The 26,761-nt window shown below is 44.5% G+C and overlaps 1 protein-coding gene and 1 pseudogene across 12 annotated transcripts in view; both read right to left on the bottom strand.

Annotated features, from left to right (window-relative positions):
- The window catches only part of LOC121193423 (disks large homolog 1-like), a 65,610-nt gene extending 49,439 nt beyond the window's left edge, over positions 1-16,171 (bottom strand). For 7 of the 12 annotated variants that reach the window (XM_041055707.1, XM_041055715.1, XM_041055709.1 and 4 more), the window contains exons 1-3: positions 15,352-16,169; positions 13,900-14,031; positions 7,186-7,349 (exon numbers count right to left, since the gene is read on the bottom strand). In XM_041055707.1, coding sequence (XP_040911641.1) covers positions 7,186-7,349; positions 13,900-14,031; positions 15,352-15,370 — 315 coding nt within the window. In that variant the 5' untranslated portion in view covers positions 15,371-16,169. Of the gene's footprint in view, positions 1-7,185; positions 7,350-13,899; positions 14,032-15,351 lie in introns of all 12 variants that reach the window. The other 5 variants (XM_041055705.1, XM_041055706.1, XM_041055708.1 and 2 more) reach the window with 2 other exon arrangements.
- Positions 16,172-17,286: 1,115 nt separating this feature from the next.
- LOC121193790 lies at positions 17,287-26,311 on the bottom strand (annotated as a pseudogene).
- Positions 26,312-26,761: the final 450 nt, after the last annotated feature.

Below are 26,761 nucleotides of genomic sequence, written 5' to 3'. Positions count from 1 at the left end.
TATGAACGAAGTACAATGAGCCGATAACTGACTTCATCAGCCATTGGTAATCAATACACGGATCAGACCAAAATCAAACGATCACACACCGTTACCTTACACCAGTAGATACCTAATGTATCTCTAGTTCCAACAAAACGTTAAAAAACAGAGATACCTTTGGAGTTTCATGAATTAAAGATTCCCGTGTTCACCGGAGAAAACGTTATGCCGAACTCCCATTAAGAAATAAGCCAAATTAAAGATTCCTTACTTGTCAGCAAAAACACAAAGCTCTAATAGCACAAGGCAACAGGACGCGTGTGTCGATCGCCTCCTCTTAACTTCGGCACTGGCAGAATTCATTAAGATGCATTATATGTCCGTACAAACTTTAACTTTTAAAATGTCTCCTTCCAACTACCAGCCTCCTTTGGTTAACTGCGCTATTTTAGCGTGAGCCGACCGTGGGAATGTTACATGAACCGCTTCAGAAAATTGATTTTTCTGACTGAAATAGCTGCCGTTAGGAGGATGAGACACATGCCGAATTCAACACCGACATATAAAGAAGTAAATCCACCATCCACAGTGAGAGTGTGTGCCTATTTCATGAGGTTTTTCAAAACGTTACCTTAGTTGTGACAATACAGATGCAGTCCATCGTTTCGAGCCGGGAGTAGCCCGGGAACATCAGCATCGCATCTCGTGCCGTCACTCCCGCTGCGCGAGCTCCAGCCAGGTAGTTGGCTCACGGTTTCTCTTCATAAACAACCGTACATTCACTCACACACATACACACACTCACACACTCACACACACACCGACCAACAGTAACTATCCACCGGAAACAGAGTGCTCACCGGAGGGCCACCTCATCCCTCCGCCGGTCCTGCTTCGCCCCGGTGCACGAAGCTGCTGAGCGTGAGCAGGACTCACTGAACCCCGCTCCTCCACACTGACGCTGCGTTCAAGAGCTGCAGGAAAACCCCCAACCCTGAAGCTTCAGACACTTTTATCCTGAGCGATTAATCACCAAAGGAGGTGGAAGTGACCGAGAACAACTGCTGTTACAAGTGAAACCGAGTTCCTTCTGCTCTCTGCCTTTAAACATCAGTAAATCAGTAAAAAAAAAAAAAAAGCAAACATTACACTATCTGTTATAAGCTGAGCTACAGAACTGTTTGTTGAAACCTAATAAAAAACTGTCCATTTTTTAATATTGGCACAGACATTATTCCTAAGCCTCCCATTCATCCACTCCTGTTCGCTATTTAATTGCTCACACTTTTCTAAAACGAAACCCCATATTCCGATAGCACTTGAAGGCAACGCTAAAATACCTGTACTGTCAGATCGTGTAACTGAAAACATTTTTACATTTTTTACAATAAGATTGTAAAAGAACTTATTAAACTAAACAACGAGGCTAAAGAACATAAATAAATTCAGCTATGATTATTTCCACTATGGAATAACACAGTCACCCACAGCTTAAACTCATACAGTACTCAGATTACTGTGATAAGACAAAGAAAGACATTTTTATCATCACACCACAAACTCATGTCAAATACAAACAAGAGACACGTCAGTGTCCTAAACTCTAACTGCTCCCTGTTACATGTGTGACTCAACGCCACATGTCCGAGGAGGAGGAGCAGCAGCAGGAGACGAGGAAGCGTGGGCAGGTGGGAAACGCAAGTATGAATATTTCACACAACCCTTCCCCCCTTCATGTATGTCACCTTCGTATGGTGCGTTTCATGCCTCCTTCTTAAACATCCAGCACTCCACAGGAAGTGATGTAACCAGATAATGACTCTGTTAATATGATTTTCTTCAAATAAAAAAAAAGGGTCAAAGGGGGTGACATCATTTCACCTGCTTCCTCTGTTGAACCTGAGTTGGACAGTGAGCTGGTGAACACCACAAACGACAGTAACTGGGGAGGGTTTCTCACAGCCCCACAGGCCTAAACCCCTTAAAACCCTGCGGTGTGACTGAAGCGGCGGCTCGGCAGCACTGGTGCCGTACGTCCTGTTAAAGCAACAGCTTGGCATTTTGTAAAATCTCTTCCTCCTTTTCTTGGATGTTCAGATTTTTAGCCCGATTCCACTCACGTCTGTACGGTAAAATACGAAGCTAACAAATACACCTACCAACACCTCTGTGTGAATCTGCCTTGGGATGAATAAAGTGTCGATCTATCTATCAAAGCTGCTGCTGCAAACAAAGCAACAAGTGGTGGAGGATTTTTCACACTGAGAATTTGAATAAATGGGTCACAGTGGTGAGAAGTAAGCAAATATTCTGGATACTGTCAAACAAAGGAACCGGAGCAACCTGTAGCTGGTACCAATACTCCAGGCGTCACTCACATCTTTTACTCTGGACACCAGGTCACTAAATCTCTATTTAACATTCAGTTCATTTTTCTTTAACAACTTAAAATGTGAACAGATGTGAGGATGGCCAATGCATTTCAGAGCAGGACAACATGAAAACACACACAGGAACCTAAAGAGTTAAAACAACCTGCACATGAACCACCACCACGAGGGTCCTGAACATCAGTACAGCTCCAGTCTCTCTGAGTGAAACCGAAAAACTGCTCTCAGTCGCAGCCGCGAGGCGACGAGTCGGGTGCACTAAACTAAAGATGAGACACGCTACTGTCCAGAAAAGACTGAGAGCTTTTATTCTGAAGCGGTGGGTCCCAGGTCATTTTCAAGTTTATGTTAAAATGAGATTTACAAACATTCAGTCTGGTTAAAGCTGCTGCAGCATTAAGTTTGAACGGATTATTCCACAACTAAACACCAGGGTCACTTAGTTCCCCTGAATCTGCAGTTTTCACAGATATATTATGTGTATGGACGAAAAGATGGAAAAGGAATGTGAATTCATGTGTGTGATTCACCACAGGAAAAATATCACAACACAGAGTGAAGTTAGAATGAAACGTTTGTCGTTAAAGTTTTATCCTCAATCTCATTTTAAAGATATGAAACAAATTCAAGGGATTTGTTTTTCTGTTTTCCAACATTTTGTGACACAGCTCTTCAATCAGAGTTTCAGCCAGTTTGAATTAACAGTGTCTGTAAAATACGTCACGGCCATTTGGTTCTAACAGAACACAAAGCTGTCACGTGATTATAAAAAGCTACAACACATCAGTACTCCTGTAAATACTCCTGTAAATACTCCTGTAAATACTCCTGTAAATACTTCATGTTTAAATTCTGAAGCAGCTGAATTTTCGGGTCCATGTATTTTACCTTGACCACCATCTGTCTGCATTATGAAGTTTGAATCTCCCTCTAAAATTTTCTAGAAAGTCGTTTAAACTTAAAAAAGTAAGAATCTGGACAATTCCAGGTGTCTGTGTAGGATCATGAGCTACAGGACAGACGATCAGTTCAGTTCAGGCTTACTGATTCACGGTTTAGAAAACAAAACCCTGTATGGACCATCTGCCTGTCCACCGGCGTGGACCGAGGCTCTGAGGACAGGAGGTGTACTGTTCAGACCCGACAACATGAACAGAAATGAATGAAGCACAATGAACCATGACCCCTGAACCCAGCGCAAACCACCTCAACATGTCACTGTGTCACATCTGGAGACTTATTACAACCAAAACGTGATGTGAGCCGTGGGAGGAGCTTCTGCTGAGCAGCAGGAAGCAGCTGGACACAGAAAAGATCCCGGTACAGTACAGCACAGAGCGAGCTGATCCTTAAACTGATCCTTATTTGAATGAAATTCATCAAGCAGTGTTTTGGTTGGATGTGTCTGCACTCGAACTACTCATCACTACTCTGTGACAGTGCTCTTTACCAGTTCTCAGAGCGAGAGCGATACGGGAGTCCGTGGTCTGAGAACACTTTCCCCATCACCTGAAAGGTAAAGTGGTCCCAGACGTTAGGACTCCACTGAGCGTATCATCTTCCACACTGCAGGATTGTAGCACTGGATATTTAGTTCTTGGGTTTTATCACCAGGTTATTTCATTTTTCTTGTTTATTTTTTTTTCTAAATTTGTTGACAGTGTCTTCGACGGCAGGAAGAGAAGCTGTAATGTTTTCAGGCCCCTGAAGACTGAGCTGAGACTGAATCTGTGAGTCCTCAGCACTGACAGCGACCCTCAGTCATGCTTTGGTTTTCTCCCTGTTCAAAGATCGTCAGTCAGTCCCTCACGTAGTCGTCTCTCTGTCTGTCCAGCTGCTTCTCACCAAGGTTCCTCCTCTGGTTTCACGTCACATTCAGACTCCAGATTCACGTCAGAGTGAACGAACTGCAGCGACACCTCGAGGCCGCCTGGGCGACCCTGACCCCTGACCCCGGACACAGAACCCCCTCCCTATCGATGGTCCAAAGCACATGAGGACTGGATGGGACATGCGGCGAAGGTGGATGACACCGACACCCCCTCCCACCAACAGCAGGCGTCCATTACTTACTTGTGCGTCACGGCCGGGTGAGCGTTTGGCCTGCGCCAACGTGTGCAGGATTTCGTTTAGGAGGGGGGAGTCCTACGGGTGACGACGTGTGTTTACAATCAGAGAAAGAGGAAAGAAAGAGAAGGCATTGAATGCAAACACCACAGCGGGCTCACACTGGATCTGCATCAGAGTTTCTGAGGTTTGCTTTGAGCCTGTTTCAGAGCCAGATGGAGGGAGCAGCTGTGAGAACACAACAAACACACAATTCAATGGCTCTGACTCTGATGCACACATGCTGCATGTTTCTGCACCGTATTTAAAGATTTACTAAAACCACATCACACTCTTTCCCTTCTCACACCAATTTATTTTTCTAGCAGCTTTTGAATGAATCTTGTTTAGTGAATCTGAGTGTTTCCACCGCTCCAGCACAAAGTGACTGCTGTCCACACACTGACTGGTGTGTGAGGTCAGAAACCTGACAGGAAGAGTACGTGCACACGGGTTCTTCTGGCTCCCGCCGTCTGACGATTCATCCCGTGTGGACCAAGACCGTCCACACCACAGTGGCTTCATCACATACCTGCAGAGATGCCTCAGGTAAAAATGTGCTGCACCCACTGACCCACGGCACCACCCATCACAAACACACCGATCTGACACTGCAAACAGGTAAAACAAACAGCACCCGTGTGACTCGGACCTGGGTACCGCAGCCGACTCAGCTCGGTCTGGTTCTGGGAACCGGACGGAGTCAACAGAAAGAACATGCTGTCCCTCGAGCAGAGGACGCACAGAGCTCGTGACAGAATCCCTGAACAAAGCAGACAAACAGGCTGAAATGGTCGGACCGGGTGACTTTATGGAACAGCTCATACCAAACATGCAGTGTCTCACTTTTAAAAGGAGCGGTCCAACATTTTGTGAAAAGCTCTTGTTGTCTGTGTCCAGTACAAAGACAGATCCCAGACACAGCCCAGCAGGAACGTCTCACACAGGTCTCAGTCTGCTTCCAACAAACCACCTGCAGCTTCCTGTCTGCACTGAGTGACAGCATCCGCCTCACTCACTGTTCTGTATGAGCTCGCCGGGCAGTAATAAATGTACATGTGTAACCAGCCGCTTCGTCTGATGCAGACTGAATCATGTGCATGAAGTGAGATGATTGGTGCTGAGACACTCTAATCCAATTTGAATACTATGCTGAGTTTGTCTGTTTGCTGCTGTTCCTCTACAAACCTTCAATTTCATACCAGAAAGGAAAATTATATTTAGTGGATCATTCTCCAATTTCTGTTTTATCCCATAAACTGCTGTGAAAATATGGGATTGCACAGAAAGAAAGAAGCTGGCTGACAGTTACAGACTCCTGTTTATCTGCGCACACACAGCAGATCGCTTTGTTTGACTTTATCATCTCAGACTGATCGTCTTTACTTTTACTCAGCTACAGTTTGTTCCTCTCATGTAATCACTGTTTTACATTTGAGACTTTCACGTGACGACGTCTCGTCACGTGAAAGCACAGAGAGGGGCACGGTCATCCTGCCACTGCAGAACGACGACGTTCAGGGACAGAGAACTCTGCATGTAGCTTATTATGTGTCTCTATCCACAGATTACTACTATTAGAACAATAGTTTGAATTGCTGACAGATGTAATTCCCTAAAATCATAACTGTGTTTCCTTTATGTTCCTCACTGTCCTGTAACACAGTGACGATCACCTGTGTGCTCACCTGTGTGCTCACCTGTGTGCTCACCGACACATGTTCACTCCAAACGTGTGAACATTAAGATGCAGCAGAAACATGAAGATGAACCTGAGCGATGCTGAGTGGAAACAGCGCAGCCAGAGTGAAACAACAAACGGACAGGGTCAGACGGACGAGCAGCAGAGACGCAGGCAGAGCGATGACGCCGCCGCTCGGCCTTCAGCGCTTTTACCTCTCAATACTTTTGATGCAATGGACGATGATCAAAAGTATCGTTGAACAGCAGAGATGGAGGCTCGTCTGCACCGCTCAGGAAGAGCATACTGTCGCTGTCATGGTACTCCACACTTACACAATCAGCACGTTACTTTCCTTCTGTTCAGTCCTCACTGATGGAAGGACGACAACAACACATCAAACTGTCATTTCACTGAAACTCACTGATCGGAGAAAAGATTTTATCTTTCAGAACTCTCTCCTGACTAACTTCACTCCAGCCTAAACCAACCAAACCAAACAGGTTAGGCTCCTCTGTACCTGTCCAGGAGCCAGCCTCAGAAATGTGAACAGGTGCAGGTGACAGTGCTGTCACTCAGATATCACACTGACACATTTCAATTACACGTTTAGGAATCAGCACCTGCACAGGTGTGCTTTAACACTGACGGCTCAGATGACACACAAAGCAGCCGGTCCATCCAGGACCTCGGTCTCCTCCACACAGGAGACAGAGCAGTTTATATCAAACACACTGTGATAACTAAAGCACCTTCAGTCATCATCCTGGTCTATTTTTAATATTCTCTATTTTTACTGAGGGCTGTTCTGTTTTTCTCACAGAGAAACAACATTAAAGACAACAGGAAATGTTTAAAGCTTCCAACCACCCAAATCACAGAGGTCCTGTCCAGACTGAGTTCAGGGACAGTTCCCCTCCTGTCCTGTGTCGTCCCTGACCCACACTCTGCTGCACTCTGACTGGTCTGATGGGTCTGTCGGGCTTTGCCCACAGCCGTGCCTGCCGGTGTGTTGTCTGGTCTTACCTCGATGCTGGTGCTAAGGCTGGGCAGAGTGTCCGAGGTCACCGTTGTGCTTTGAAGGCTGGAGAAGTCCCACAGGTTGACAGGCGCCATGGGGTCAGCCCCCTTGGAAGACTCCGCCCATCTCTGACTGTCCAATAAGGTCACTTCATAAAACTCCTGGATGTCTGATGCAGCAGAGGAGACAGAACCAGACACGAGGTCATTTAACAAAACATCAAAGAGATTCAACGAGTTCCCACTCAGCGAACTCACGGGCTCAGTGGTGTCCAGAGTCAAGGTGACCCCATCTGACCCCAAGATTATTCAGAGGCCACAGTAGTTTGTTGTACTTTCATTAACAGTAACTTTTTTACTGTTTGGATCCTGATTAGAACCAAACAACAGATCAGTAAACGGCCGAGGTGAAAAACATTTCTGTAAATTTAGATTTGAAATTTACCGTCACTCAGGGACTTTTATTTTTCACTCACATAAAAAAATAAACAACTTTATGCTCAAAAACGTTGTTGGACATTCTGTGGGAACCTACATCCTCACCATTCCTGAACCTTCAGTTCAGATCAGAAGATCTGAATAAACAACTTTAACCTTAAAAGATATTTTAAATTGTGTGATACCTACAGACAGCACAGGTGTGTGTATTGGTTTGCACTGGGAGGATGTGCTTTTACCCAAAGTACAGCAACCAAGTGTGATTTTGAGATAACAGTTCTGGAGTATTTCCATTTCATGATGCTATTTATTTAAGTAAAATCTTGAATGCAGGACTTTAACTTAGAAAGTACAAGTTTTACTTTGGTAAAGCTCAGAATACTTCCTCCACCACTGTTGGTTTGGTAACAGAAGTAGGTGTACTATAGTATTATAAGAAAGGGAAATGGTTGAGATGAGAAAACGGAATAAGGAGGAAACATTCCCCAGAAAATGGGAGAAGTGAATGACCTTCACTGCAAACAACCCGGGCGTCAGCGTATCTGTAATTCTGGAGAAAACTACTTTACTAAAACCACAGGTTAAGACACGCCCCTGCACTGGGCTATCAACTGTGACTGATCGACTGTTTGACTGTTATCATGAGCCTGAGGTTAGCACTGCAGTCTGTTTACGTGAGGCCCGTATTAGAAAAAGCCTCCAGCCCAGCGGCCACATCCAACATAACAACACAACACTTTTATTTTTGGATGCACAATCCTCGAGCTTACAGAGCGCGGGGATCTAAAATAACCAGGGCGTTCTTCGGCTCGACGGGGGCGGCTGACCGTCGGCCGGCACAGATGTTTTCCCACAAACCATCAGATCAGCGCTTCAACAGCTCCTCATGGCGACGGCCACTGCTCAACTGCATCAGCCTGAAACCGCCTTTCTGTTTTAACGTGACCTCACACCATTAAAGCTGTGAACACACTGACTGTGGACGTGGTGGACGTGGTGGACGTGGTGGACTGTTGGACCAGCTCACTCCTTCTCATTTCATCTTTGTTTCTTCATTAAAGCTTTTAAGGAGAAATTCACACTCACGGCTGAAAACATTTAGAAATGAGGACGAGACACAGACATTACAGAGGACAGAGGAAACCGAAGATGTTCTGAGCGGGTCTGAAGGAGAACACACTCAGCCACGTTCTGTGCTGGGAAGGAGGACTTCCTTCAGCTGGGCCCTTTCACAGTAAAAGCCTCGCATGCCTCAGTGACAGCAGTGCCACGTGGAGCTGCTGCAGTTACTCCACTCTGTAATCTCATCTGTGCTGCTTCAGACCAACTCCATCCAATCCCTCAGCCGGCCGACTGTCAGACAACAGACAGGTCACCAAGAGCTCCAACTATCATCCATCATATCACAGAGCAGGCTGTTTGCTGTAAACACAGCTGACTCCAGCTGCACAGTGAAACACTGCAGTAAGAAGACGTCAGCAAAGACATGATTTTTCACTGATATCCTCAGAAGTTATCTAACTCCTCTGATGACTGAAAATAGCTCCCAACATCAACGTAGCACTGAAGCCGATGTAAGACCTAAAAATACCAAGCTCCCTCTTTGTTTCCAAACCTGTCACCGTTTTTTTTTCAGCAGCTAAAAGTCAGCACAGTTCTGGGAATATCAGTGTCTGTGGTCCACCACCACTTTAGTCCGCAGTCAAATGTCTCCACAAATACTGGACAGCTTGACTTGAACTATGGCTCAGACATTAATGGTCCCCTGAGGGTGATCCTCTGGTTTTCCCTGTGGCTGTGACAGCACGCTGACAGTTTTTGTGTCTGTGTGAGTGACAGGCTTAATGAAGTGCGTCCCAGTGGGATCTGCCTGTAGTTTTAAGGCAAACACTGGAGATGCATCACACAAACTGAGGACTGCTGCTTTTCTGTGTTTCACTGTGAAATAAAGACTTAAACGCCGTCTCCAGTCGGCAGCATGGGAAACACTGAGGAGACACTGTGGTGCAGCAGGTTTCTCTGCTCTTAGTCTGAGTGTCCTCGGGGGACGACCTTAAACACAGCACCGTATCGATGTCCAATAAAAAGAGACCTCTGTGGAATTGTGGGAGACTGTTAGAGATCATTTTACAGTGAAACCAGCCCTGCAGTTACCACACAGGCTGACATACAGTCTGTACGAACAAGGTTCTACACAGAACCTGATTATGGTTCTCGAGTCTGAACAAACTGAGCTCAGCAGCAGCAGTTTTTATATTCTACCCCTCTGATCTGAAGTTTATAAGCACAATATGTTTTCAGTTGTTCTAATGATCCAGTGTGAAGGGTAATCCACACAGTATCTGTGTGACATCTGTGTTTGAGAGGAAGGGGAGCGAGTGTTCCCACAAACTGAATCATTTAAAGGAATGTAGAATACAGAGGACACGACGTTTAAACATCTGCACACAAAGAAGTGAAGGATCTCCAGCTCAACTACTGGACATAAAGAAATTAAATTAAGGACAGCTGACAGATAGCCGGCGCTTGTAAAGTGACTCAGTGTCTGATCATATTAACAGTTAAACTGCTGACCTCTGTTGTACAGTCGAATGGGCCACACCTATTTAAACTGCTGCTGCTGCTTTCAGAGCAGCTGTGTGGAAAACACACGACAAGGACTTCAGTAAACCCTGCTGTGCAAACTCACCACACCCAGAGCGTGCAGAGGTCAGCTACGTCGACCAAACACCGCTTAGCATTTAAACCAACAATCAACAGGAAGTCTTCCAGATCAGGAGGGCGACTGATGTCCAGCAGACCGAGTGTGTGTCCACGTGAAGTCGCACCATCTTCCTCTCTCCACGTCAGCCCTCCACCTCGAATGTTCCTGAATCTGAGAAGAGCAGCCTGGTGTTTCTCTGACACTCTACACACAGCAGAGCCGCTGGAACTGACCTGGACTTACAGTCGACCGTGGCAGCGATTTATCTCTCTGAATGTGCATAGAAAATAAATCACACATGACCATGGAATACAGATTCAATCAGCTGATAAAGGCGTGTTTAAAAAATGTGCGGGCACAGTCTCAGATTCCAAACAGGCTTCTACACAGGAACCTCACAGGCAAGATGGTACAAGTTCAACCTGCAGCGCTCTGATCATTTCAGCTGATGACTGAGCAAATAAAGGCCAGCTGCACCGAGGAGGGGCAGATCACCTGTGCTATCATGACTCACCTGGTTCAGTCATGATAAACTGGTACGTCCAAATACTTCAAATTAAAAGCCCACCAGAAAATAGCGGCGTTCTCTGAAAAACATCGATGAGGTTTCATATCGCACAGAAACAGAGACTGTGGAATCATAAATGTCAGATCATTTCTCGGTAATCCAGATGTTTCAGGGGTGGATGGACTGATCAGCTGACAGCACCATCACCATCACCATCACCGCCAGCTGCTAAAACCCTACAGCTTCCTTCAGGTTCAACCTCACTGGCTTTCCTGGTTTTATAGTCACTGTAAACTGAACATTTTTAGGTTCTGAACTGACAAAGCAAAGAATCACAGACATCACCAGTTTCCACTCCAGACCATTTATCACCTAAATCAGACACAATCATTAGGCACAGGCCGAGGTTTGAACTCCGACGGCAAAAGTCTGGGTCAACGAAAATCTGCAGAGGTCAGACACAAAGCAATTAGCAGAATAACATCCACATCTTTGGGGCTGAAAACCGAATGTTGATTTATTAAATTGAAAAAAAAAAAAATCAATGGATGCCATCTGTTTCTCAGGCCAGTCTGAACTGAAAGAATGAGAAGAAAAACTAAAGCGCACAGCTCTCTCTGTAAATCAGCAGCGGTGGTGGGGGATTATGGACTGGGGGTAATCGTCGTGTCCACAGAGGGATTACACTGTGCTCGGCCTGCTGCAGACATCGCTTTTTGGGGGTTTGGCAGATTGGAAGCTGCGTGGCAGGAATCTATTTTTCATCAGTGACACTCAGACGCTGGGACGTCAGGGTGAGCGTGACAAACGCACCGAGGCCTGGGACACGCGAAGAGAGGCCGTGCGTGCTGCAGCGGTCTGAGAAGAAGCGCCGCAGAGTCAGTCTGACAGGACAAAGTTCTTCGTTACGTAAAGTCGGAGACAAAGCCGACAGAATTCAGGCTTCCTTCCAAATTTAGAGCAGGTTTAAACTGAATCAAGGAAATAATCTGTTGATTCGACCATAAATGAAAATTATCTTCAGTTGCAGCTCTGATGCCGTGCTGTTGATATACTCAGCTCATGTTTTGTTCTCCCCTTCTCACAGTCACTAACCCGCCTATGACCAGGAATCCTGGAGCCTCATGAAGCCAAATAAAACCTGAGGATGTGTAAATCAGGTGCGACTGTGCTTCAAGCAGCAGGGGAAACACACGGACGAAAGATGAAGAGAGCAGGAACCAGGCCACCGAGTTCACACTGATGATTTCCACTCATCTATTAGTGATGAAGATGCTGAGAGCAGGAACCTGAACTGGATGTTTGCAGCATGAACACAAAGCCAAAGAATCGAGGCGTCAGTGAAGCAGCTTCCCCTCCTGAACCACCGAGTCTGCTGGAAATATAACATTCAATCTAACCCTAAATCACACTGAAGGCTTTCAGCTGACCGGTGGTTAAAGCAGGTTATTAAAGGATGTGATTAGACGGGGAGGTGATGTGTAAGACACCAATTCAAAGGCTTACAAAGATGGCTGATCTACAGTCGGCCTCATAAATACTTCATCTGTGACACTGCTTCCTCTCACGACACAAAGCAAGCTAAGTGATTATTACATTACATTACATTACATTACATTACATTACATTACATTACATTACACAACACACTACAAAAAAAAGTCACATTCTTTTTACTGAAATTTGATCAGTTCCAGTGGAAACGCTCAAATGGTACAAAGATCAACGGAAACAAAAAAAAACAGTCAGAGTCAGAGTCACTGTCCTGACTGACGGACACTGGACGTTATGTGCAATGTAGATTTTCTAGAATCGATCGAAAGGCAAGGTATCTGTATCGGTATTGATATTGATATTGATATTAGTATTGGTATTGAAAATTTTTGAACGATACCCAGCCCTACCAGTCAATCAGTCAGTCAGAGTCAGAGTCAGAAACCTGCTGGGTGACTTCTGTTCCATAATGTCTCACAGAGACATGATTAACGTACGTTTTGTCTCTTCCAAGAAAAATAATTAGTCCATGAGTTTTTCTCACAGGAACGTGGCAGTGAGCCAACTTCATGCAGGTTAAAGTGAAGATTAAAAACAAAGAGTCACGTCAGACTGAAATTTATCAGACTTTCATCCATCAGGCTTTTTGACAGGATGGGCCGATGGACTGATATAACTGGGTGAAGACAGAGACCTTCAGCTGTTTAAATGTCCCTGAAATAGACACTCAAATCTACACTATGCATTCACACCATTACAGGACTCGCACTCCTGACGTATCTGTGGCTGAAACAGCAGAAACTACAAGTCAACCCGTCGGCTCTGAGTGGTTTTCATTAGAATTAGAGAAGAAGAGCCCGGTCTCTCACACTCCAGGACATTCAGAGACACAAAACTTTGCCTCAACAAGTGAGCTAATTTACCACAGGAGGTCCTCTCATGTCTTTATCATCCTGCGATCTTTTTATCAGCACACACATGACCCTGGAAAGGTTTTATAGAGCAACGATTGGACGATCAGGTTCTTCTTTGTCTTCTGGGACGTTTGGGGCATTTTATCATTTTCCAGAACTTGTATATGACCAGGAATCTACGTTACAGACTTCCAAGTTAGGACGCCACAGCCACCTGATGATTTAAATTAGGAAGTCAACAAGATCAGGAATCTGAGCAGACATTTGACTTTTCTTCCAGATGCTGTTGCTGTTTGATTCAGCTGCGTACTCTACTCTCAGCCTGGGGACGGTCACACCGACACGCAGATTAACTTTATGACCTCTCGCCCCACTGCGATGGCTCACACACAGGACACAAACAGGCGGACGGCCGCGGCTATGATGCCCGACTCTTACAGATCAAACATTATCAGTTTACTGACTTTTACTGGCACTGACCTTCGATTAAGAATTAAAATCCATGGTTTGCCCCACGTTAGAGGTGTAAAGATTAATCTGCACGTAACAGAACTAATTTTCTAATCTTTGTGACACCTGTTGATCAAAGCACCTGATCAGACTGTATGAGGTTACCTGACAGTTTGAGTTAACAGCTGTTTGAGTTAACAGAGAGGTCGTACCTATGAGAGCCTGGAAGAGGTTGCTCTGGAAGATGTCGATGACCCTCTGGATGGAGTGTCGGAGCTGCCGGTCCTCTGTGTGGTTCAGCTTGGCCCGGTACTCCTCCAGCAGCAGCAGAGCTCGCTGCGCGTCTGGAAAACAGGAGGAGGAAGCAGCAGATGTGAGTCGGGGATGTGACACAGCAGAGCAGTCGCCTCTGTCGCTTCGTTCTGGGCCTCAGCGACTAATGAAAGCTGAGCTGAGACGTGATGGCAGCAAAGCGCAGCTTCAGAAGCCATTCCACTGCACTCGAACAGAAACCAACTGTCAACGATTTCTAGAAAGAAGCAACTGTTTCACTCCTTTTTTAAGCAACAATACTAAACATGGTCTGATTCCTACGTCTCAAACGTGAGGTTTTTCCTCTTTTCTTTTCTGTTTCATGTCACAGTAAGATGAATATCTTTGACACCAGAAGAAAACTGGGAAGGACATGTTACAAGAGTTTCTCACAACCTACAGACCAAACAATCAGACAGTTAACTGAAAGAAATACAGATTCACAGAAAAAGCCGACAGCTGAGGCTGCGACCTCAGAGTAACAACCACAATTTACAAATACGCTCAAACATGATGAAAAACCTGGAAGTGCAAGCTGATCGTCCCCGTTCTAACTTTGACCTGCTACACTGCCACATCAAGGACCACAATGGAAACACACAGTGGGCTTAAAGCTTTGTGTGCGATCTGATTTTATCTGATGGTCAGATGAAATTAACTTTTGCTCTTTTTGCCTTTAGGTCAAAAATATTTATGTATCATGTATAAACACATGACTTATAGGTTCTGGTGACCTGTGGTGAATTTAACAGACTAAATGAGTAATCAAAATAATATTTATATAATAATTCATGATTTAAAAAACCCACAGTTCCAGCACAAAGGGATTCTGCAGCTCAGAGACTGGAGGTGGAAGTTAACATATAATCTCAGTGTAATCACGCTGCTTTAACTCAGCACTGACACTGTGAGTCTGAGTTTTTCACAAAGTAAAAGTACACTCGTTTATTAAAGTCACTGTATGTGGGAATATTTGTCTAAATTTTACAGTTAACCTGCTTCAGAGCTGCTGTCGTGACTGTTGAAGACTCTAAATATTTCATTAATATCTCAGTTTATTTTTAGTTGGGCTCGTCTCCGGACAAGGTGCCCCATATACAACTTGGTTAGCAACAGCGGCTAACCGGCTAGCCCCACTTTAACTCACTTTACCTGACTGGCACGGCTCGGCTCAGTGAGGCCGAACTAAGCCGTGAGGACAGTCTTCGGGTCGGGTTATGTCCGTGTTAACGTGTCCTGGACAGTTTAACTGCCGTGGTTGTTCATGCGGGGCTGCAGTTTGAGTTTCTCCCAGCGGGCAGCCGTTAGCCGAGCTAGCTTGCTAGTTAATATGTTAAGTGAAAGCGGCTTACCTTTCTTTCTGACTGGCATGGCAGGGTCTGGCTCGGCTCGGTGTGGAGCTAGGTCCGTGTTAGCCACATACACTCCGCACACAGGACGTTTTTTTATTGCTAATTCCGCCAGTTAAAGCCCGCTGTCACCGCTCCAAGTCGGGACTGAACAAAATCCCTCCACGACGACACCAAGTTCCCCTCCGACAAACAAACTCGGTGTCGGGGGAAAACTGACACGTCCAACGAAAATAACACCGCCGAGTCTCCCGGGAAAACCAGCAAAAACAGGCAGGAGTCCCGGTTAAAACCAATATCACAGAGAGCGAGCAGGAGCTCCGGTGAGCGCCGTCTGTTACCGACTCTCCGTGCTGTAGTTACCCCTCGGAGAGGCTCCCTGCCCCGGCGTGCACCGCGCAAGCTGACCGCAGTGGCGACAGACGGCTGGTAAAAAAGTACAAATCTAGCTTTCACCCACTGGGACCTGCCGTGTGCCAAACTCCATGCAAAAAACAGCCAGTTTCCGTGCAGGCTGAGCGCCAGGCGGTGCGTGCATGAGCTGACCGCCGCCGCTACTGTGGTGGAGGCAAATGATCAGGTCCGGAGCTTTGATGGTTATCCCAGAAATAAAACAACTTCAAAGTCCAGACTGCTGGCACACCTAAACCCACGCCGTGCCAAGCCCAGGCCGACTTATCCCGCACTGGTCCGCACACTTATTCCCAGCACAGCCTGCGTTGTGCATTCGTGTCAAACTTCTGTGAGTGTAAAACCCTCCTCTCTTTCTCTTCTTCTTCCTCTTTTCCCTTCCTCCTCCTCCTCCTCCTCCACCTCCCCAGGTCTACAAATTCCAAACTTTCCTCCAAAATGGCGTCTCACGGAGCTGGAAATGTGAACCATGTGATTTCCGAAAGCCTACCCCCCCAACCTGCCGCCCAATCATGCTGCTCACCTACAGGACCGAGGAGGAGGAGGAGGGTCAGGGTGGAGGAAAAGTTTTGGATTGAGAGAAAGGGAAGGTGAAAGTCTGACAAGGGAGAGGGAAAGAAAAGAAAAGAAGAGGGGGTGAAAGAAAAGACTGAAGAAAGCAAGGAGCAGAGGTAGGAAGGAAGGAGGAAAGAGGATGGTCTGGAGGTGGACTAAAGGGACAGGACACCAGGATGAAGATGAAAAACGACAAGATGTAAGAACAGAATAAAGTATATAAATTAAAAGAGGAGGAAAACCATCAAACTAAAGAGGAGGGCCGGTTAAGGAAAGGATGAGGGGTCAGGTTAGAGACATGTGGACGAAGAAGACGAGGGAGGAAGAGGAAGAGAGATGAGCTGGAATGTGGAGTGAAAGGTGCATGAAGAAGACAACTTTAATGTGACGGTGCTGAAGTTACACAGTGTTAAACAGAAACACAACATCTGTAAGAAACATTATGGTTGAACAACAGTCAGTCATACTGTTTATTATTATTGATAAAACTATATAGGATTTTGGAGTAGGATTTTGTTTGTTTTCCTGTTTTGTGTATTGGGTTTGGTTTTGGATAGTAGAGACACTGTCTTTTTTATCCCTTGCGTTGTTGTTGGGATATCTGTTGTGGTTGTATTACACAGTTTTTAATTAGGAATCTGTTGATTTCTTATAAGGTGTTTTTTTTTTGTTTGTTTGTTTGTTTTTTGTAATCATCTAACATGACCTGCAGTTAAATGCTTCTTTGTGTGTCACTACTTGTTATGTTGTTAAACATGATTAAAAAAAAGAAAGAAACTTTATGGATCAGAGTAAATGTGTTGCAGTCATACTGATGGCTGCCCACTGTGTGACTGATGATGCTAAATAATAAGGAAGGAGACCCAAAGAGAAAGGTCAAAGGTCAGGCAGTAAACCCTCCTGAGGTACAAATCCATCCTTTGGTCAGGATGAAGATGAAACATCCTCCTCCTCCTCCCTCCCTGTCTCTCTCTCTTTGTCTCTCATGTCGCCTCTCATGTGCTGATGCAAACCACTCAAAGCTCTGGCCCAGATTAAAGAGAGCAGTTCCGGTGAAAGGAGGAGGCCTTTATTTTTAGACGCTCATGTTTAATGAATGACCTTGCTTTGAGTCTCGGGCTCGATGTATAAAAGTACAGAAGGAGAGGTCTGCTCTGCTCTCACACCATCACCTCCACCCCGACAGTGATCGAGTCTGGCCAAAGTGTGACGGGACGTAGTGACAGCTAATCAAAATTCACTGAAGTCAGTAAGAGAAATGTATATTCTGATCGCCACTGCTAACTGCAACACACAGGTAGAAACTTAGCTGAGATGTTTAATGATTAGTGAAAAAATAGTGTCTTACTCTTCACTTACTGTCGGCAGTGGTGGACGTGCAGCTACTCTGCTGCCAGTTTGTTGAACTTCAGTCAGAAATCTGAGGCCTGGAATCACAACCAGGACGCTGTGGACAGGTTAAACCACGTGACTCTTTATGCTGTGAGGTGGATTTGATATAAACCGAAGGGGAATCTCCCAAAAGACAGAGAGTGATTTTCCTGCCAAAGTTTTCCTGGTCTGTGATGAACACAGGTTACTGGAGGAGAGGAAGGCTGACTGACAATTCATCTCATTACGAACCAGTGTGTTGTTTTTATCACGTCTGTTACCATCACAGAGGCCATGGCTCCCTCCAGCTCTTATTTTCATCACTGCACGTTTAGCACGTTTTGGTCTGGTATGTTAAATTCTGTGAATACTTCAGTCACATTCCTGTGGATAGAAAATAGAGGTGATTCTGTCACACATCACATTCACAGCCAGGAGCTGGGTTTGCACCACGGACACTCAGAGCTTCAGTTTCACACTTAGATGTTCAGACTGATCCCTGTCATGTCTGTACAGTAAACATGAAGCTACAGCCAGCAGCTGACATGAAGACGGACCTTCACTGATTAACATCTGTACAAAAACAAAAGGAGAACAGGACAGGTGCAGGTGCTGTCTGTCTGCCTGCCTGTCTGTCTGCTTATGATGTGTGTCTGAGCTGTATGGTGTGTGTGTGTAATAAAAGTGTGGATAGTATGTTTTTTGTGTAGCTATGAGCATCTAATCCTTGTATTTGTGTATTTACGCTGGGGTTGTGTGTGTGTGTGTGTGTGTGTCACAGGCTCAGGCTGCCAGAGTCCAGATTTATGCCAAGATTAATTATGAGCATGTTGTGTCCAGATCGGGATGAAAACATGTGCAGTAATCACACGACAGGGTCAGACGGCAGCGCTCAGGCCCAGTTCACACTCTGCAGGTTATGATGCAGATGGACGGATAAATCCCGCTCTCCACATGTTTACCACGCCACCTGCAGGTCTGAAGGCTCAGTCATGAGTCTGTCCAGGTGCTGGGCTGAATTACCAGGTGCAAAACTGCTAAAGGAGCTTTGGCAAATAAACTCCACTGATCAGCGTAGAGTCGCCAGAGTGAGCTGTGTGACGTCTGATAAATGATCACTTGAACCACAATGGTACAACAGTGTGTCTTGGTATAAACTCTTTCACATTGTGTTTGTTTGTGTGTGTGTGTGTGTGTGTGTTGCTCTCCTCTGTCCTGGACTGCAGTTACAGAGGACCTTGTTGGGATGGAGTGTGTGTTGTCTAACAAGCTCTCCCTCTGTCAGCTGAGCAGTGAATCAGTGTGTTGCAGCTTCAACAAAGGAGCTTTTGTCACTGACGACACGAACCGGCCCAAAATCCCTCCGTGGTTCCTGTCTCTGTCTGCTCTGCCCTGCAGATGAGCGGCCGGCAGCGTCCGTTTGTCCCATTGTCACCTGAATGCCACTAATCCACATCACGCAGCAGAGATGGTTTGAAACAACGGGGGTCAAATTAGCGTCTGAGTGGTGAGGATTTGTTCGCCGATCGTCATCCCACAGTGCAGGATGAGGAGGACTAACACTGTAATGGTTATTCTGTCATCTTCCATTGATTTGTGTGTGTGTGTGTAAACTCTGACTCTGGGCCATGGATGTGGGTTTGGTGCGAGTAAGTCATACTGAAAATGTGAAGGTAATATGAAGTGATATTATTACAAACAAGAAATTACACCTTCAAGTTCAACAGTAAAATCAGGCGTCGACTTTCTCAGCAGACTAAAAAGAAAAAACTTGATTTCCTGTGAATGAAAAACTCTGCTACATATATTTGATATTTACAGCTGTTTTAGGATCAAGACACTGACACATCAACAGGCAACAACACTTGAGTCAGTGAAATTTATTCATCATTTAATGTGTTGAAACCATCATTTTACCTCATGACAATAAAATGTAGATCAATGCACATCAGCATCAGGAGACAGTGACATTATTCCAATTGTATTTATGAAAATAAACTTGATGTTAGATTAAAATAAATGTTGAAATAAGAATCACAGAGGTTAAAAAATTATATGAACAGTGAATAATGTAAACTGGGTGTGATGGAAATATATTTAAATCTTAAGCAAAAAAAACTAAACAAAAATAAAAAAGTTATCATCCAGTTTCTTACTCAGGTGTGTTGTATCATATGTAAAGTAAAGCTGTGCTTTCCTTTATAATAAGTGACACATACAAAGATGAAAGATGCTGAAAACAGTCAGCAGCTTCCGTCTTTATCTCACACACATTTCTATCTGATCTTTTCCTGGTCTTTGTAACTGAAGTCTCTCTGTGTCTGTTTATTACCTGTGTCAGGATGGATCTCCTCTTCGTCTTGGTGGACAATGTTCAGGACTTATTATGGTCTCATGGTCTTGGTTGGAACTGATCTTGGTTTTTCCTTAGTTCTGACAAAAACAGTCATGATCTTTAAAAGCTCTGGAGGAGTTCCTCTCCTCTGTCCACTTTAGCCATGTACTCTGCCTGTTTTCTCATGTCCATCAGACTCTGAACTCGTTGCTTCCAGCCTCGCTTGGCCTCAGATTTCTCTCCCTCAATGAGCATGTCAATGTACTCTGGAGTGGAGAGAGGATTTGGCTTCAGTGCTATCTTTTTAAGCCTGTTCAGACACTTTGCAGACTTCTGCATGAACTTCACAACCTCAGCCTTGACATGATCATAATCAGCCCTCAGTTTCTCAATCAGTTCCTGAACAGGTGCCTTCGCCTTTGTGGCGTTCAGGTACTTGTCTTTCAGCTCTTTCACTGTTTTTTTTTCTTTAACTTCCTTGTACTCCCATTTGTACTTCTGATTATGATGTACACTCCAATGACATTTGCCTGGGCACTGAGTACAGTTTCCATTGCTTCCCATCGCACAACAGTGTATTTTATCTGCATCATTTGCATAGGCACAGTTATCGTGACAGGTGAAATGACACTGCTGACAGTTCATAAAGAAAACTCCAGTACCAGAAATATCATACTGAAAAGGCTTTCTGACAGTGATTTCAAATTCAAAATTCTCATTCCTGCTGATCTCTGCCTCGTGCTCTTTCAGTTTCTCAGATGTCTCTTTTAGCTCCTCAAGCTTGGCCAACCCAAGCTAACCTGCTTCTGCAAATTCTCAACTGAATTCTCGAGCTGCTGTCTTTCTCTGAGGACCTCCTTTGTCATTGTCAAGCTTTTGGTCTCTATCTGGTTCAAAGCAGCAAAAAACCTCTTCATGCTTTTTGTCCCCATGTTCCAAAACATCTTATCAAAGCCTCCATCCTCCTCATCCTCACTCAAGCTGTCTGCTGCAGATGATCTGTTGTCTGCAAACAAGGCTGAATTATTGAATTTGAAGTGGACTGGCAGGCCGTCCTTTGTTTTAGGACATGGGACACCTGGAGCATTGATTGCCTCTAGAACTGGTGGACGCTGACCGTCTGCAAATGTCACCAGGATCCTGATGTTTTCTGCCACATCTTTGCCAAAGATTGAGAGCACTGAATCAAACACATATCTCTGTGTTGGTGTGAGTCGTGCTAAAGAAGCCTGAGCCACAAAACACACTGCGTCAATTTCACTGACACCACGCTGAGCAGAGAAGAGGTTACGCAGCTGCTCTACAATCATCTTGTCTCTTTCTATACCTCTTGTATCTCCAAAGCCTGGAGTGTCAACGATGGTCAGAGAGTAGTTTATATTAAAACCATCCTGGTGGTTGATTTTATACACAGTGACCTCAGAGGTCTGGCTTTCAGCTTGTGACTTCAACTGACCCTCATCAACTAACTTAAACCGAACTGAATTGTCCCACTCGACACCAAGGATGTAATTAATCATTCCATCGATCAGAGTGGACTTTCCTGATCTTTTTTCACCAAAAATAATTATGGTGCGATTGTGCTTTGTACTTGCTTTGCCAAAGTTATACCTCCGACATCCATCTATGTCCAAATCCTCCTCTGTCAGGGGCAGTTTGTAAACTGAGGGGGATCCAGAATTTATCCTTTTACCTTTGAGGGATTCTATGAGAGGTGTGAGTTCTGTTGTGCAGACATTAACCGTGATGCTTCCTTTGCTTCTGCCATCTACACCACAATCACATCTGACCCTGACAATATATTCTGTCGCTGACTGAAGCCCTGAGATGATCACTTTCTCAGCTCCAGACATCGTTTGTTTCCATTGGAGATCTTCCACTTCCACCCCGCTGTGTGTTTGGGCATACTCCACGATGAAGTTCGAAATCTGGACACCTTCTCCAAGCTCAGCAGGTTTCTGCCAGCTCACTGAAATCTCACTGTACTTTGGTTTAACGCGTGGTTTTCCAGGAGGGCTGCAAGGCCGTGTTTTAATGGACCCACTGACTTCTGTGGCTGGCCCAACACCTACTGAGGTCACTGCCCTGCACCTGAACACATACCCTGTGTTAGGTCTCAGATCGCTCACTGTGACTTCCTCAGCTTTTGATACCGTCTTTGGCAGCCATCCATCATCTCCACTGACACAGTACTCAACAGAGTAGGAGGCGATGTCCTCTGCTCCAGATGTGGGTGGAGAAATCTTCAGTGTCACACTGTTGTGGTTTATGTCACTGACTGTCACAGCTTCAGGCTTTGAAGGCGGCTCAAAGTCTTCATTGACAGAGCAGCCGTCTTTATAAAGGTAGATGCTTGAACCTTTCTGTGTCTCATTTGTCAAACTCACTGTCAGGAACTTAATGTTCTTGTTCTCCTTGTTGGCCTCAGCAAAATCCCTGAAGAGCTTTGCTTTTCTCCTCATTGTATCAGGTACTTCCTTTGAAAGGTACCACTGTTCCTTCTCTACATCATACGTATGTAGATCTTGAGGGTCGCCTGGTTTCGTTGTTCCTTGTAAGTATTGTGATAAAGCAGAGAGGTACGGCTCAGCACTTTCCAGTGAGGTGAAAACAAAACACACAGCATGCTCTGCACTGAGAACCTCCTCATGAAGACGGCTCTGATGTGGGACGATCTTTGTGTTTTTCATCATGTTGGTGAAAGATTTTAAAACACAGATTTCTGTCTCTTTACAGTCCATCCACTCGTTCAGGTTTTTGCTGCTGAAAGGAGAAGAATGTCTCCTGTTCAGGATCTCTGCGAGCACAGCCTCCTCTTCACCTCCTCCCCGGATTGATGGAAGTTTCTTTGATAAGGTTCGTTGGAATTCCAGCTTGAACTCAGAGCACATTTCTTTAAAACTTTTGAGCTTTTTGCAGATTTGTGGGAACTGCTGTGCAGTTGTTGTTCTCATTGCATCATTGCACCTCATTTCCAGCTCACTGAAGTCCTCCAGGACTCTCTGTGCTTCCTGAACTAACCCTATACTAATCTGACGGACAAGCCGAGCAGCAGAAGAATCTAAAGTTGTCAGTGGCAACAGCCAGACTTTCACTGGTACCCGCATTTTCTCCACTGGCTCCCAGTAACTTCGGCAGGCTTTGGTAGACTTCTACTGCATCCTGAAAGCACACAGGATTTTTCTCTAGAGAAAAGTCTCCATGGAATCTGCAAGAGAATTTCTCAACATTTGCTTTGTCCTTTTCTATCATTTTCAGGGAACCTTCACCCTCTATAGCAAAGCTTGGGATCTTCTTGATCATCACTTTCAAATTACCTTCAATGTCTTGATGATCTTCATTTTTAGACACCTCACGGTCAAAGACAAAGAAGGCTTGTGCCCCGTAAAGAATACCTGTGACGACATGCGTTGCTATTCCTTTATCAAAAACATAAGGATGCTTCACGTTGCCTTTTCCAAGATGATTCATTGACAGTTCCTGGAACTTTGTGGTAGTTTTGTACATCAGAGTTACTCTGGCCTGATCTTTGGTTGTCTTATGATCATTCAGGTATTTGGCTGATCCTTCCACCTCAACCAGTCCACCCAGGAAACTTGCCTTCAGAGATGCTTTGACGTTAAGTGCTGAAGATTTGTCCTCAGTTGATTCAGATGCAACTATCTCAAAATTATTATAGTTTTGTGCTCTTTCTTGTATATGTGTTTTCAGATCATCGTGGTCCCACAGTGTAATTCCTGCGAAAGAAGAAGCAAAGCTCCAGTTCAGCTTCCACATCAGTCAGAGTTTTCATATAAAACTAAATTTAAAGGCAAAGTCTCTGCATTCTGTCAAACTTCGAAATGTCTGGTTTAAAATCTTAGGAAGTGAAATGTGTGATTGTGTGTTGAGATGGGTGACAAAGGAACAACCTGAATAAATAAAATCAATGAAAGTGATGTGTTAGCTTGGCCCTACATGTGAAGTACAACACAGCTGAAGTTTGGGAAAATGGTGGTGAGAACACTGATATTCTGTGGAACCTACAAAGAAATAAGAGTGTTTTTATGTAAAGTTACGGGAAGATCAGGAAAAAAAGCTTTGGGTAAATCTCCCAAAGGTCTGATGGAAGGGTTAGTGTGGAATATAGATCAATCATTAATCATCATCAATATATGAGCTGTAATTGCAGGTTTTGGGTGAAACAGTGAGGAGTTCGTCAATAATTTATGGAGTACAGCAACATAACATGGAGGATTTAACATGTCAAATGCTAACCCCCTGCACAGGAGATCAGGGGTGGGTGCTGGACCTTGAGCTGCATCATTAATAAAAATGAAGCAGAACTGATCAAAACTGTTGTGTAGGACTTTAAAGAAAAGTTGTTAGTGATGCATCCAGTTTCTTTACATGTGAATCCTTACCAGGTACGAGAGCATCTGTGCGGGAGTCGTACAGCATCCCGAGGCTGAAAGGCCGACCGAGCGCCGCCACCTCCATCGTGCCTCCCATCGAGTTCATCGCTCAGTCTGAACCGGACAAAATGGACAATCACATTTTTGTTCCCTTATCTGACTCTTCTTCTTTCCAACCTGTTATTTGTTTGTGTGATTTAAAACGTGGTAATATCCCGTCCACTCACCCTCACATTTTCACTTTCATTTGACCTTTTCACTCATTTACATTTAAAACATCTCTAAAATCTCTTGTTGATTCACAGAAATGGATTATTATTCTGGATTATTGTAACTTTATTCTGCTCTTAGCAGAAAATCAACAAACTGTCTGCAGTCAGTCCAAAGTGGACAGGTCCGGCTTTTAACTAGAAGAGATCATCACTCCAGTTGTTTGTTTGTGGATTTTTTCTCAGCTTTTCATCCACAGCTTTCCTAACTGTCTCTGGAGCAGATACAACAGCAAAACGCTGCTGAGGCATCGAATCAAATATCAGTCACAGGCGAACATTTACTGCAGAACCAGGGTTTTACTGAGGTACATTTAGTTGTTGATACTTGATACTGAAGGAGACACTGATACTGTGTTCACCTCGATGTGGTTTTCACTCGGACCTCGGTGATAAAAGTCTCTTGACTTTTGGCCATTAAACACCTGATAATCACCTCAGTGACGGTGCGGGATTAAAACCTGTACACTGCTGCCCTCTGGTGGCTGCTCCACCACACAGCATCAGACTGGGCTCAGAGCAACAGGACACACAGGACAACATTCAACACAACCAGCTGACGATACACCCTCTGGTGAAAGAGCTGCTCGAATACTTTATTTAGGAAAATATGAAAGTTTCAAAATACTCCAGGAGAAATCCTGCTTTCAAAACCAGCTCCACCCAAACACAACACAACACAACCAGTGTAAAACTACACAAGTATCATTGGCTTCATATTGTTAAAGTATCACAGTAAAATACAGACACACACACACACACACACACACACACACACACACACACACACACACACACACACACACACACACTCTACCTCTGACAGATCAGAGTTTAATTGACAGCAACTGAGATAATTTCCCAGAAACCCCCTGTGAAACAGGAAGTGAACGACTTCCTGGTGAATAATAAATAACGGAATTTTATCAAAGAAACAAAAAAGAGTTGTAGAAGTTTAGAAGTCGACGTTTTGCTAATGATGGATTTCTATTGAGTTTCTAAGTGAACTGACAGAATTTGTGCAGTACAGTAAAAATACAGAAGTTCAGGTACATGTGATTTCTAACATGTTGACAGTGAGTGATCTCAGACATCAGGTTCACCTTATTTCAGCCTGAGGTACAAGAATAATGAAAATATTTGTTAGAATGTGAAATTGAATCTTGCCTTTCATCAGAGTTCAGAGTACAGCCTGGTGTGGCCCCTGCTGGACCAGTGGACATGGTTTATATGCTTTTAGTTTTGTAAATGGTTTAAGGTTTTACCTTCCACCTCAGTGAACATGCATCTGGATCACAGCTGACGTTAACTTGTAGTTTAGTACAACAGTACATGAAAAACACCCACTGTCAGCTGCCGTTAGGAAACAGGAAAATATTAAAAGAAATAAAACAACAAAATGTCCAAAAATGTCCAGAATCCAAAAAGTTTGGACGATTTAAATGCTGTTAAATTCACATGATAAATAAACCCAAATGTTTTTACATTAGCAATCAGCTATTTTAGTTTAGACTGGAGAGTAATGTTAAAATCATCTGAGAAAGAATATAAAACATATTTACCTGTAACATTCAGCTGAAATCCTGCAGCTCTGAAAGAACAACAGCAGCTCAGCTCTGATCAGGAGGAGGACGAGTCCTGTTTCACTTTACTCTGCAGCCCCTTTATATAGAGTATATACACACACACACACACCTGGGTGGGGCTTCCTGTTGTGCAGCCGTGGACAGTCTCTGTGACACAGGCAGCAGATGGACTGTGATTTAAAGTGGACTCAGCTTCAGGAGAACAAGTCTACAGCTGACTAACTGCACTTTTCTTTATATTTTCATTATATATTCCAGTGAGTTAATGTAACTCTCCTCTCTATCTGTGAGAGATCAGAGTTTCCTGACTCACAGAAAATGAAACCATGCTTGACTTTACAGTAAATAGGACTGATTCCCAGAAACCCACTGTGAAACAGGAAGTGAACGACTTCCTGGTGAATCATAAATAACGGAATTTTAACGGAGAAACAGTTTGTATTCTCAGGTCCAGAATGAGCCCACACAAAAAATCAGCGGTGAAGTTACTGC

This window comes from Toxotes jaculatrix, chromosome 14 (genome assembly GCF_017976425.1).
Source record: "Toxotes jaculatrix isolate fToxJac2 chromosome 14, fToxJac2.pri, whole genome shotgun sequence".
NCBI lineage: Eukaryota > Metazoa > Chordata > Actinopteri > Toxotidae > Toxotes > Toxotes jaculatrix.
Note: the sequence above shows the minus strand (reverse complement) of the source record. Positions and strands in the feature narration are given on the sequence as shown.